General features: G+C 56.1%; 1 protein-coding gene across 6 annotated transcripts in view; it reads left to right on the top strand.

Annotated features, from left to right (window-relative positions):
- The window catches only part of Shank2 (SH3 and multiple ankyrin repeat domains 2), a 470,619-nt gene that overhangs the window by 450,098 nt on the left and 7,579 nt on the right, over positions 1-12,942 (top strand). For 2 of the 6 annotated variants that reach the window (XM_076555936.1, XM_076555930.1), the window contains exons 11-13: positions 1,203-1,314; positions 2,148-2,168; positions 3,613-6,016. In XM_076555936.1, the coding sequence (XP_076412051.1) occupies positions 1,203-1,314; positions 2,148-2,168; positions 3,613-6,016 (2,537 nt within the window). The remainder of the gene's footprint in view (positions 1-1,202; positions 1,315-2,147; positions 2,169-3,612; positions 6,017-12,942) is intronic. The other 4 variants (XM_076555951.1, XM_076555924.1, XM_076555928.1 and 1 more) reach the window with 2 other exon arrangements.

Raw genomic sequence — 12,942 nt, forward strand, 5'->3', positions numbered from 1 at the left:
CTGGGTGCCAGCTCACAGCAGGTGCTGTTGCTATGCCCGCCTACCCCCGAGTAAAAGGCACTCCCAGAAGAGAGGTGACAAGTTGCTCAGGAGCCAGGGGTGAGTCCTGGACAAAGGTGAGGCCTTCAAACCCCTTGATGCCTCCCTCTGGTTTCTGGTCCCCATCACAGTCCACTGCCAGGCCTGAGCACTAACTGTCCCACCACGTAGCTGAGTATTTTCTTTGACTCACTTTCAGATTAACTTGGTTTAACCCAGTCCTTTTAGACAATAACACCCACAGTTGCCATGAATTTGCTAGGTGTTTTAAATGATCGGCAATAAAATAGATGCTGCCGGGGTCCGAATGTGCGCCTCAGCCCTCTTCCTCGTCAGAGGCCGATAGGTGGCGCCCTAGCCTTCAGCATACCCACTCTCCACCCTGATACTCTTCCAACGTGACAGCCCCCTGAGGCACTTCTTGGACTCCCCAGGGCCAGTATCCTACCTCCCCAACCTCAGGCTCTAGGGTAGAGGCTCTGAAGCCCAGGTGAGCCCGTCAGAGTACACCCACAAACATGTTCCTAGTGAGCCTTAGCGTCCGAACTTTTCCAAGTCCCTCCTGAGGCTGGGGAGCATAACTGGGCCAACCATCTCAGGCTGGCAGGCAAAACAGCATGCATCGGTGTGCCAGCTGTGACGGGGCAGAGAGGAGCGCTCTGAGAGTCCACCTTCAGGCCACGGGAGGGACAGGGCCCGCTGCAGTCTCTGTGACACACTCCAGGGTCACGTGGCAGTTCTCCCCAGGTGACAGGTCAGGCATCCTACTCATTCGCACAGGTCCTGGCACCCGGCCACACCCATAGTAGCTGGAAGAGGGAAACAGAATCCGAGCTGAGGACTTGACCCAAGTCACAAGGAAGCATGGCCTGGATCAGACCCCACTGCCTACCACACTGTGCTTTTTTTCCCCATGGGCCAAGTCATTCTGGCCCCATTCTCCCAGAGTTGTTCTGGCCTGGTGAATGTTGTCCCAGCAGAGTATGGTGCCTCGAGCTGGACATGCTGGCATCACATCTGCAGGAGCTAAATGAAGTGTGGGGAGGGCATGGTCTGAGGAAGCCATGGTGACTGATGCCTACTGCTCCCAGAGCTGTCTTCTGGCCCTGTCACCGTGGGTGGGGCCCCCAGGGATGCACCTCACCTGGCTCTCTGGTTTGCAGTCCGTGTACGAGCGCCAAGGGATTGCTGTAATGACGCCCACGGTCCCTGGGAGCCCGAAAGGTCCATTTCTGGGCCTCCCTCGAGGTACGATGCGAAGGCAGAAATCGATAGGTAAGAAGCGTGACCCCCACCCGAAGACGTGGCCCCTAAGCTTTCAAATGCAGCCCTCAGCTCCTCAGGAGGCCTGGGCTTCTGAGTCCTGGCCCCATGGTTGCCTAGGCACCCAGACCCTAACCACTCCCCACTGGGCCTGCCTACCAGGTGCCCAGCCTCTCTCCTACCAGGCAGGCAGCCCCTTGATCATGGTGGGGTATAAAAACCTTCCTTTAGGGTAGTTTCTCTAATCCAGTGACAGTGGCAATTGGGGGAGCAGGATGGAGGGCGGGCCAGGCGGGCAGACCCCTCCAGTCAATGTTTCGTAGACTGAGCTCAAGGGACATACTTCTCCGGGTGGCTGGGTCAGGTCTGAACCGCTCGCTCGCTGTGTGTAAGAAAGCAGCTTGTCTTCCTTGCTAGCATCCATTTCCCTCCCTGGCTCGGACAGGGCAAGGTAAACCTGACTCTTCGAGGCAGGGAAAAGCCCCAGTGTGGTCCTTACCACGTGAACTTTCTGGAAGCCAAGGCTACTGCTGGACACAGTGGAGCCTGGCCACATAAAGAGCGGGGGTATGCAGCCTCCAGCCTCGCCAAGGCACCGCCAGAAACATAAGCTCTGTGTGTTTCAGAAACTCCTCCTGACGATGTTGCCAGAGGCATGGCATGTCTGTTTTTAGTCGGAGGAGGAGGAGGCAGGAGGCGGCATCTAGGTGGTAATGACCGTGGTGGTGTCTGCAGCTTGGGTGGCTCACCCACCCCTGGCACACCTAAGGCCGGCATAGCTGCACACGCACCTTGTTGTATTTCTGGATCTTTCTGGTTAATAACAGTTGATTTCCTCCTGTCAGACAGCAGAATCTTTCTATCAGGTCAGTGAACTCCCCAGTTTGGAATCTGTAACTTGAATGTATCCTGGTTTACTTTTATAAGGGGTATTCTTAAATTATTACTCCTTGGGAATGTCGCCATTAGGTGACGACTCACAGTGAGTGGTCCACAGAGATCTCCTTCAGCAACAGACCTCTGAGACGCCAAATTAGCCTCCCACAGGAGTATGTTCAATTTGGAATACCCTTATCAAATGGAAGTTCTCATGGAATAAGTGACTGTAGTTTGTCCTGAGAATTTTTTTTTTTAATTTATTTTTCAAGTAATTCATTTTGTTGCCTCTGAAAACCTGCATGCCCCCGTGTGAGAATCCATCCTTGGTGTCTGCCGCTGCGTGTGCTGCTTCTGTCTCTGTGTTTTAGGCTGCACTGGAGCCTGCTCTCACACCAGCTAATACACCCAGAGAAAGCTCAGGTTGGCTTGAGCCACAGCCCCATTCATGGTCACACTCGCATACTTGACAGTCAGGTCTCAGAACATGGTTCTGCTTTTGTGCCAAGTCAGCCAGGCCTGATTAGCCGTAACATCCCACCACAACTCCCCAGAGGGTCCTACAGGCCCACTTCCGAGCGTCTGTGGAGTTGGGCAGCTGGCATGGAGCCGCTGATTAGCATCCTGCAGCTGCTGTGGACCAAGACTAGGTGGGAAATCAAGGCTCCCTCCCCTCATAGGCACAGCCCACGCCAGAATGGCCTTTCTTTTGAGCCAACCACCTGCTGAGGGCGGAGGAGTTCAACATACACAGAGCCCTCCGTGTGGCCCAGAGGAAGCCGGTGACAAAACTGGCCAATGTCCCCTTGGAGAAGACCACACAAGAACAGTAGCCCTCCTCTTAGCACGCATGGGCCACCGCTGGGCAGACAGCTGTTCTAGGAGGGTGGCAGGTCTGCCCGACACCTGGGCAGACAGGACAGCAGCCTTGACCTTTATGCCACTCGCATGGCCTCTCAGAGAGTCAGGTGAGAGCCTCTGTCCCTTACGAGCCGTCACCAGGCCTGAAGGAGGCAGACAGATGCCTTCTGCACCAGCTCCTGCATGTACACACACACACACACACACACACACACACACACACACACACACACACACAGCCACGTCTCTGGGTTTGGGTGGCCAGGGCTTGGCCTGAGGGCTGCACACAGCCTTGTTTTCGACCCTTGCCACCCTTACCTCACCCCAGACGCCACAGTGTGCCCCCAGAGAAGCGAATCCCTACATGTGTTCACCCCACAGAACACCTTTCTTCCTGTTTCTGGCTCCTAGAGGGCGTGTGACTAACCCCGGCGTCCTGGCTGTGCTGTGCTTTCTAACAACTGTCTCCTGTCTAAGTCTGTGAGTGTGTGGAGTCGCAGTATGTTACACCGTCCGGAGGCCTCCAGTGGGCTCTGAGGTCGCTGGGCTTAAAACCACGTTCTCTGCTTGCAGGGATAACAGAGGAAGAGCGGCAGTTTCTGGCTCCCCCGATGCTGAAGTTCACCCGAAGCTTGTCCATGCCGGACACTTCCGAGGACATACCCCCTCCGCCGCAGTCTGTGCCCCCATCTCCCCCTCCACCTTCCCCCACCACGTACAACTGCCCTAAGTCCCCGACTCCGAGAGTCTATGGGACAATTAAGCCTGCGTTCAATCAGAACCCCGTCGCCAAGGTGCCCCCAGCCACCAGGTCTGACACTGTGGCCACCATGATGCGGGAAAAGGGGATCTTCTACAGGAGAGAGCTGGACCGATTCTCCCTGGACTCCGAAGACGTCTACAGCCGCAGCCCCGCCCCACAGGCCGCCTTCCGCACCAAGCGGGGGCAGATGCCTGAGAACCCATACTCAGAGGTGGGAAAGATAGCCAGCAAGGCCGTCTATGTCCCTGCCAAGCCAGCCAGGCGGAAGGGCATGCTGGTGAAGCAGTCCAACGTGGAGGACAGCCCTGAGAAGACATGCTCCATCCCCATCCCAACCATCATCGTCAAGGAACCCTCCACCAGCAGCAGCGGCAAGAGCAGCCAGGGCAGCAGCATGGAGATCGACCCCCAGGCCACCGAGCCGGGCCAGCTTCGGCCCGACGACAGCCTCACTGTCAGCAGCCCCTTCGCTGCAGCCATCGCTGGGGCTGTGCGTGACCGGGAGAAGCGTCTGGAAGCCAGGAGGAATTCCCCGGCCTTCCTCTCCACAGACCTGGGAGATGAGGATGTGGGTCTGGGGCCACCTGCTCCCCGGATACGGCCCTCCAAGTTCCCCGAGGAGGGTGAGTTTGGTGACGAGGATGGAACGGAACAACCGCTGTCGCCTACCCCTGGGACAGCACCCAGGGAGCTGGAGAACCACTTCCTAGGTGGTGGCGAGGCTGGGACTCAGGGAGAGACCGGGGGACCCCTGAGTTCCACATCCAAAGCCAAGGGGCCTGAGAGTGGCCCAGCAGCTCCTCTCAAGAGTGGCAGCCCAGCCAGCCCTGAGAATTACGTGCACCCCCTCACGGGGCGGCTGCTCGACCCCAGCTCCCCGCTGGCCCTGGCACTGTCCGCCAGGGATCGAGCCATGCAGGAGTCCCAGCAGGGGCACAAGGGGGAGGCCCCCAAGGCTGACCTCAACAAGCCTCTCTACATCGATACCAAAATGCGGTCCAGCGTGGAGTCCAGCTTCCCTCCCGTCACCAGGCAGAACACCCGGGGTCCCCTGCGACGGCAAGAGACAGAGAACAAGTACGAGACGGACCTGAGCAAGGACCGGAGGGGTGATGACAAGAAGAACATGCTGATCAACATCGTGGACACAGCCCAGCAGAAGTCAGCCGGCCTGCTGATGGTGCACACGGTGGACGTCCCCACGGCAGGGCCACCCCTGGAGGAAGAGGAGGACAGAGAGGATGTGGATATAAAGCCAGACCACTCACCCTCCACAGTGCCAGAAGGCGTTCCCAAAACCGAAGGTGCTTTACAGATCTCCGCTGCCCCGGAGCCCGCCGCCGCGCCCGGCAGGACCATTGTGGCAGCGGGCTCCGTGGAAGAGGCGGTGATTCTGCCATTCCGCATCCCCCCTCCCCCTCTGGCGTCCGTGGACTTGGATGAGGACTTCCTTTTCACAGAACCATTGCCTCCCCCCCTGGAATTCGCCAATAGTTTTGATATCCCCGACGACCGTGCGGCTTCGGTTCCCGCTCTGGCTGACTTGGTCAAACAGAAGAAAACCGATGCCCCTCAGCCCCCTTCGTTGAACTCCAGCCAGCCAGCCAACTCTGCAGACGGTAAGAAGCCGACTGGCATCTCCAACTGTCTGCCCTCCTCATTCCTGCCGCCCCCCGAAAGCTTTGACGCCGTCACCGACTCCGGGATCGAGGAGGTGGACAGCCGGAGTAGCAGCGACCACCATCTCGAGACAACCAGCACCATCTCCACAGTGTCCAGCATCTCCACGCTGTCCTCCGAGGGCGGAGAGAGCATGGATACCTGTACAGTCTATGCAGACGGGCAAGCCTTTGTGGTTGACAAGCCCCCAGTACCTCCAAAGCCAAAAATGAAGCCCATCGTCCACAAGAGCAACGCACTTTACCAAGACACGCTCCCAGAAGAGGACACAGATGGCTTTGTGATCCCCCCACCTGCACCCCCACCCCCGCCGGGCAGTGCCCAGGCCAGTGTGGCAAAGGTCATCCAGCCAAGGACCTCCAAGTTGTGGGGTGACGTCCCAGAGGTCAAAAGCCCAATTCTCTCAGGCCCAAAGGCAAATGTCATTAGCGAGCTGAACTCCATTCTGCAGCAGATGAACAGGGGGAAACTGGTCAAGCCCGGGGAAGGGCTGGAACTGCCGGTGGGAGCCAAGTCAGCCAACCTCGCTCCAAGGTAAGTTCCCAGTCAGCTTGGGCGTGTGTGGCCCCGCACTGGCCAAGCAAAACCACTGGGGAGCCACCAAGGCATTTGAGAAGAGAGGGCGCGCATGGCCTCTGCCACACCTGTTAGGCTGTCACCACCTATCACCGGACTACAGCAGAGCCAAGACCGTGGCGGCTGTGCGGCCTGTGACACACCCTCCTAAAGACACATAAAGAAGCCAGAGGGCACTGGGCCAGGCCCGTGGTCACTTCCCAAAGGAAGCTCAGATCTCTGTTCAGTTCCTTCCAGCCTTTTGCCAGGACCACCTCGGAAGTCAGGCAGAGCCTCATTCAACCCCAGACTGGTGGACAGAGGTGGCCGGAGGGTGGGTGGTGTAGTCAGGTGCCCGAACATGCGTGGGTCATTCCCTCTCCCCCAATCACTAGTGAGTTTGAAGATTGGGGAGGAGCTGGGTCATTTACTCAGGATGAACACCTGCCCCATGGCTGCGTCATCCAACCCGGGGTGACATCACAAAGGAATCACTGCCAGTTGGGCCCAACGGGCCGTTTTCAGCATCCTGTAGGGTTTAACCAGCTACCTTCACTGGGATGGGAGTAAAATACTCATTCTTTCTAAGCCCGACCAGAAGGTTCTAGAACAGCCCCTTGACTGTGTGTGGCTTTGGGATGGTACTCGGCAGCCTTGCAGGCTCTGCCCTCCCTTGTGGCTTTCTTGTTTTTGTTTCTGTGCGTGATGTACGTGCATGATGTCTTTCCACGTCCGTGTGCTTCTCAGCTTCTCTGACTGACAGCTGAGCTCGGGTTTCATCGTTTTGACTAATGAAGTCTTTCTTTAATTCTCCCGCTGGGCAGGCATCTGATTCAAACAACCAAGCCCATTGATCAGGGACATCACACTGCATTTGAGTCTTGAGGTCTGGGCTGTGAGCCACGATTCTCCCTCTTACCTTTCAGTGTGGTTGTAAATGAATGACTTGGACGGCTGCTTTACTCCTCTGAGAAATACTGATTAGTCGATAGTGTAAAGAAGCTTGCGGATGCTGCCACCCGTTCACAGGACACCCGACCCAGGTGGTGTGCAGAGGCATGCTTCCATGGCTCCCTGCTAGCTAGGGGACATCTGCAGAAACCCCTCACTTCTGGTGGATGTAACTGCATACACAGCTGCAAGTTTTCCTCATCTATTGAGGTCTCTAGGCAACCTTAAAATGTGTGCGTTTCACCCTTCCCCTACATAGTAACATGGTCCTTTATGGTATAACCTCTTGTGGAACATTTGCAAGCCCTCAGCCTGGTGTTTATGACAACTAGGCAGCGGGGGCCTGGGTATTAAGCCCATTCTTCAGAGAGGCTAAGCAGATAGCCGTGTACATGGTGACCAGGAGCAGAGGCCAGGACTCGGGACAGACTTGCAGTCTCTCCTGTCTCCCTGCTGATGGCCGTCTTTAGCAGAAGATAAATGGAGAGGGAATGAGTCCAGCACTGCAGAGCTCAGAGGGCAGGGGGCAGCCTTCCACGTCAGGATCCCTGAGCATGTCTACTGGCCTCATTCACGGGGGGCCTTCTGAAAGGTGGCAGATGACCCCCTGTCCTTTCTTTTTCTGCTTAGACAACCTCCGGTGGTTCCTAGTAGAGGGAGACTTGCCCTCCACTGGGTGCTGGGACTCCTGGTTGCCAGGGGTAGAATTGGGCTCAGAGAGACCATCACCAGCACAATCCCAGTGGGCAGAACTGCCACAACCCAGACAGTTTGTTCATGACCAAAGTCACTTGCAGCAAGGACTTTAGCCAACACCTACCCAGCACCTCCAAACACCAGGCATTCTGTCACATAGGTCCCAGCAGCCGGGCCATCAACCAACAGAGAGACAGAAACTGGCAATCAGAGCCACAAAGCACAGAGTCGAGGGGACTCTGTGGGAAGGTTCTACTCCTAAGATGAGACTGAGGATTGGCTCCAGAGATAGGGCCCGCCACTGAAGACTGCCTATAAGGCTAGACTAAGCTCCGAGAAGGCAGGAGCAGCCGTTGGACCTGGAACTCCCCTGCTGCTGAGGGTGGAGATGGCAGTTGCTGACCTCAAGCAGTAGAGGAAACACACTCCTTTTCAAATCTAAGGACTGCACCAGGTTGGGTGTGGGCACAGGACCCTGGGGTGCCAGCTGCAGTGGCAAGACACAGAGGACCACAGGCATTTCGCGGAACCACTAATGCATCCCATGTGGCAGTTAGAGGTGTCCAAGCTCAGCCTCTTGTCTTGGGTGCATCGGCCACCTGCTCACATTGCTCAAACGCCTCCCTATTGCCTTCACTGTCTGGCCCAGGATAGCAACTGGTGGTTCACTCTGCACAGGCATCTTGCCACCACTTGTAAATGCTTCTAAAAGTTGAGAGTTCTGAGCTGGCCGGTGGTGGCACACTTGGGAGGCAGAGGCAGGCGGATCTTTGTGAGTTCAAGGCCAGCCTGGTCTACAGAGCGAGTTCCAGGACAGCCAGAGCTACACAAAGAGACCCTGTCTCAAAAATGAAAAAAAAAAAAAGAGAGAGAGAGAGAGAGAGAGAGAGAGAGAGAGAGAGAGAGAGAGTTCTGAATGATCCTGAGCAAAATGAGGTTCAAAATCCATGGAGGGAATTATTACTGAGGAAAAGAAAAAATGGGTGTTTTGAGGGAAACTGAAAACTGGCCATGCTTTCTGGGGTGACACACGCTAAGGCAGAGAGACCCCGTTTCCTCGGTGGTGGCTTTGCTCACTAAAGAAGGGCCAGCTCTCAGAGTGTTCCTCAGTGGTTCCACCATGCAGACAAGAGCTTTGCTGAATTCGTTTAGCCTTTGAAATGATGCTCCTCTCGCAGCTGGAGTCTCTTGTAAGCTCCGAGGAACTCGTCCTTTGCCGGCACCAGGACAGGGTTCAGGGAGGAGCGAGCCTTGGATGGCCTGGCACTTGCTTCCTTGGGCTTAAGGGGTCTAACTTTGGTATAGTCAGGATTTTTAGACTGACCCCAAAATCAGGACAGTGTGGATTTACACATTTGATTACAAATATGTTGAAAGGGAATTCCAGTCGGGGAGGTTTTCTTTATCAGAGACACCTCCTGGGCCTGACCTGAAAAAAACCATGGAGCAAAGCCGTGAGCAGTTCTGGCCACAGGCCTGATGCTGACGCGATCTCATTGTTAGATTCAGACCAAAATGAAGGCAGGAAGCTGATGGGCGGGGACTGCATCTAAAATGGCTGTCTCCCCCCACTGCCCACAGGCTTCCCTATACTGGCTGGGCCCCCAGCATGGATCCCACTGCTCAGCAGCTCTCCCCCAACCCCTGGCCCCAAGAGCCCAGAATGCAGAGGATATGGCTGTGTTGGTGGGTCTGCCTCAGCCCCTGTGGGACAGATATGCAAAGGCTTCATGGGTGACCCTGGAATGTCCTTCAGCTGGACAGGGCTTTTGACTTTCAGAGGCTTCCTGTCATCTGCTGATGCATCTGGCCCACAGTGGAGGTTGCAGGCCTGACTGACATTCTGGCCGCTTTGTTAATCTACGCAGAGCACTTAGTTGTCCTGGTTAAAGCTGTGTAGGACCAGTGCCCAGCCATGATAGGGAGATCACTAAGCCGACACCACTGTCTGTAGCCCAGTGCCCAGCTCAAGAAAGAGATAAGAGGACATCACCACAGAGGACACTGTGGCTCTCCGCAACTAGCACACATGGTCATCATCATTCGCCCAGGCAGGGTCTGTGGATGCCCACGCGACCCGGCACCATGTGGTGCTCAGATTTTGTCACTTGAGAGAAGCATGTGCCATTGAGAAAGCATGGCCACTGTTCCCTGGGGGAGTGCCAGTTCTCGAGGTGAGAAATGGTGAATACTAAGCAAGACAGGATGGCGTGTGACAAATGGCACAGAGGGAAAGGACTCCATCAGGTTAGAGTGGCCCCGGGCAGATAGGAGCTGGCACTCTGAGGAAGTGAATTTTGGTGACCTGATATACACAAAGGAGCCCGCTGTACAGAAACTAGAAGCACAGTATCCTGAACACAGAGGGTGGAGAGTGTGAAGTTGAGCCGGAAGGGACTCTCCATGAAGTCGAGTCAGAGCCAGGCCACGAGGCAAGGAGTGAATAGGCTGTGAGGACATGGAATTGGATCCAAGGGGGTAGAAACCATGCACAGACTTACCGCGGCTTACCGGAACCGGACTCCGGTTTCCTTGACATTCCTAAGGCTGCATGTGACGTGAAGAAGATGCTTTGGAGGTCCATACTGAAGAGGAGAAGTGCCTTGGAGATGCTGAAGAACTAGACCCGGCTGCCTGCCTATAAGCACTGACCCAGGTCAAGCTGGCTGTGACCTGGGAAACAGGAGTGGCCTCTCTTGGCTCTGCTGAGCTAACCGACAGACCCCAGGCATCACTTAGAAATGAATGCTCTTCCAGCATCCATGGACAAACTCAGCTTGTGTTCATTCTCCCTAGAGCACGGGGTAGCGAGTGCTTGGGGGAATCCCTGTGGCTCCTTATGAGGATGTGGGGTACACTTCACTGCCCGCACGTTGGCCTTGCTGAGGCACATAGGGCTTGGGAGGAAAACAGTGGCACTAAGGAAGTCCAGGTCCCCAATACCCCTGGGCAGGCAGTGTTCCAGATGCTTATGGGGCTTCACTCAACCCCTGCTGTCCTCCCGGGTCCCCAGACTGCAGCATCTACTACCCCTGACCAATGTCCCCTGGCTCTCAGCTGGCTCGCCCGTATGATCCAGCCTTTCAGTTCTGAAACTAATCAATATGGATCATTAAACGACTGTGCCCAGTTGGTACCAGAGCACAGGCTTCTGTTCCATGGCATCTCAAGCTCTTTGCACTGTCAGGCAGCTTCAGTCACCAACCAACCCTGGAAGGGGATGGTGCTGCCAAGGGGCGGCGCTCAGTAGTGGGGTGAGCTCTGCCGGGGACTGCCTAGCACTTTCTGCCACAGCCCACGTGTTGAGGTGACTGCTCGGACAGAGTCCCTTCCTTTGAGCATCAAGCAGCCGGCCTCCTTTTTAGAAAGCTTGTATTTCTCTATTGATATGTGTCATGGATGTTTTGCCTGCTTGTGTCTGTGCACCATGTACATGCAGTGGAGTCCAGAAGAGTGCGTTGGACCATCTGGAGCTGGAATTACAGATGGTTGAACCATAGGAGGAGGGGAAGGCTGGGAATTGAATCGGGGTCCTCTACGAGAGCAGCCAGGGTTCTAAACCGCTGAACCGTCTCTCCAACCCCCTCCGATGTTCTCTCTTGATCTCATGCCTCGTTTGACAAGAGCCTGTCACAGGTGGACAGTTCCTCCTGGAAGCAGGCACCTTCCTGACCTAGAGACTAGTGAGCCAAGTGGGACCCCTGACAGCGATGCTGAGCCTGAGGCAGCCTCCTCAGCAGGAAAGCAAGCAGTGTCCCACAGCCATTCCTTCTGCCGGGCCACACCCTGAGACCTGGAGAGAGCAGAGCCCTCCCAGTCCTCTGAGCCCATGGGGACTGCCCGGACCCAGGATCAGACGGGCTGAGGGGTCCCGGCTTCTGAGACTTGAGCAAACACTAGAACAGTCTCAGGGAGAGACAAGGGTGCCGCTCCTACAGTGCAAAGCCCCATAACCCATTTACGGAAGCCTGGAAAGGCAGAGCAGCCTCGTAAGGAAGCTGTCGGGTGCCTGACGTGGTTCTACACACCTGTAATACCAGCACTAGGGAGGCTGAGGCAGGGGGGTTGCTACAAGTTCTAAGCCAGTCTGGGTTGACAGTGCGACTCTGTCTCACGTCACCAAAAAAGGGGGAGAGAGGATGGAGGAAAGGAAGGAGAGGAGACAAATGGTTTAGAAGTAAGTGCCTCATACAGAGGCGAGCCTGAGGCTGAGGGTCCATGCCCAGAGGTTTCTGAACCCTAATACCAGTGCTGGCCCACGAGGGACCTCTGGCCCAGGCTTCTGCTCAGATCCAAACCGAATCGGTAACCCCGGTGTCCGTCTTGTTACCCGCTTGCCTCCCCAGCTCATCAGTCCCTGCCAGGGAAGACAGGTGAAGCGTGTCTGCCAGCAGCTGGATTTGCTCTTGGGCTGGTTTTGTTTTGTTTTTTAATTCTCACATTTTTAAATGAATTTGATTTAAAAAGCAGGCGAGAGATGATCCTCCCAGAGGCGGGTGTTTGTGAGTGTGTATCTGTTCTAAATCAGGGTAACAGACTTCTGTATATGCCGCCCAGCAGCCCAGCCGTTGCCTAGCAACATAATGATCTGCGCACGCGGGAGGATCCAGTGAGTCATGACAGTGATTCACCAGGAAGGAGGCAGGCTACCCAGAAGGCTCAGAGCAGGCCGGCAGGCTAGCCATCCAACTCTGCTCGGCAATTGCTGTGCTGGGTGGGGCACCTGCAGGCCCCAAAGCAGGTGGCCAGGACTGTATCCCTGCCATTAGCTGCTGGGCTGGCCGCCCTACTGTGGTATAAACTTGATGCAAAGCCCTAGCCTGGGCAGGGTGGCCTGGTCCACTGGGAACATTGACTCGTTCTTTCCAAGTCCCAAGTCGAGTTAGGGAAATAGCTGCGAGCCGCTTGTCAGCGGGTCTTTCCTCTTTGAGTGTGTCAGGGTACCTCAGGCCAGAGAAGGCATGGGGTCCCTCGCTCACGTGAGTGCTAGGTCTGAGCCCCTGGGCTGCCTGCCAGGAGGGGTCTGAGGTGGGGGGCATTCAGCCAGGGCCCACCCACCTTGTTTTCGCCCGTGAGGAGGCTGCTGCCTCTCCTTGCTTTCCAGTCAGTTCTGCAGTGTCGTCTCAACCACGCCCTGTGTCGTTTCCCTTTGCTCCCATGGTGCTGTGTGCAGAAGAGGGTCATGCTGAGCAGAAGTAAGTGCAGCCTGCTGCGTGCTCCCTGTGTGCCGCTGTCCCTGCTCCTACCCGTTTCCCAGC

Source organism: Peromyscus maniculatus, chromosome 1, assembly GCF_049852395.1.
Source record: "Peromyscus maniculatus bairdii isolate BWxNUB_F1_BW_parent chromosome 1, HU_Pman_BW_mat_3.1, whole genome shotgun sequence".
Classification (NCBI taxonomy): domain Eukaryota; kingdom Metazoa; phylum Chordata; class Mammalia; order Rodentia; family Cricetidae; genus Peromyscus; species Peromyscus maniculatus.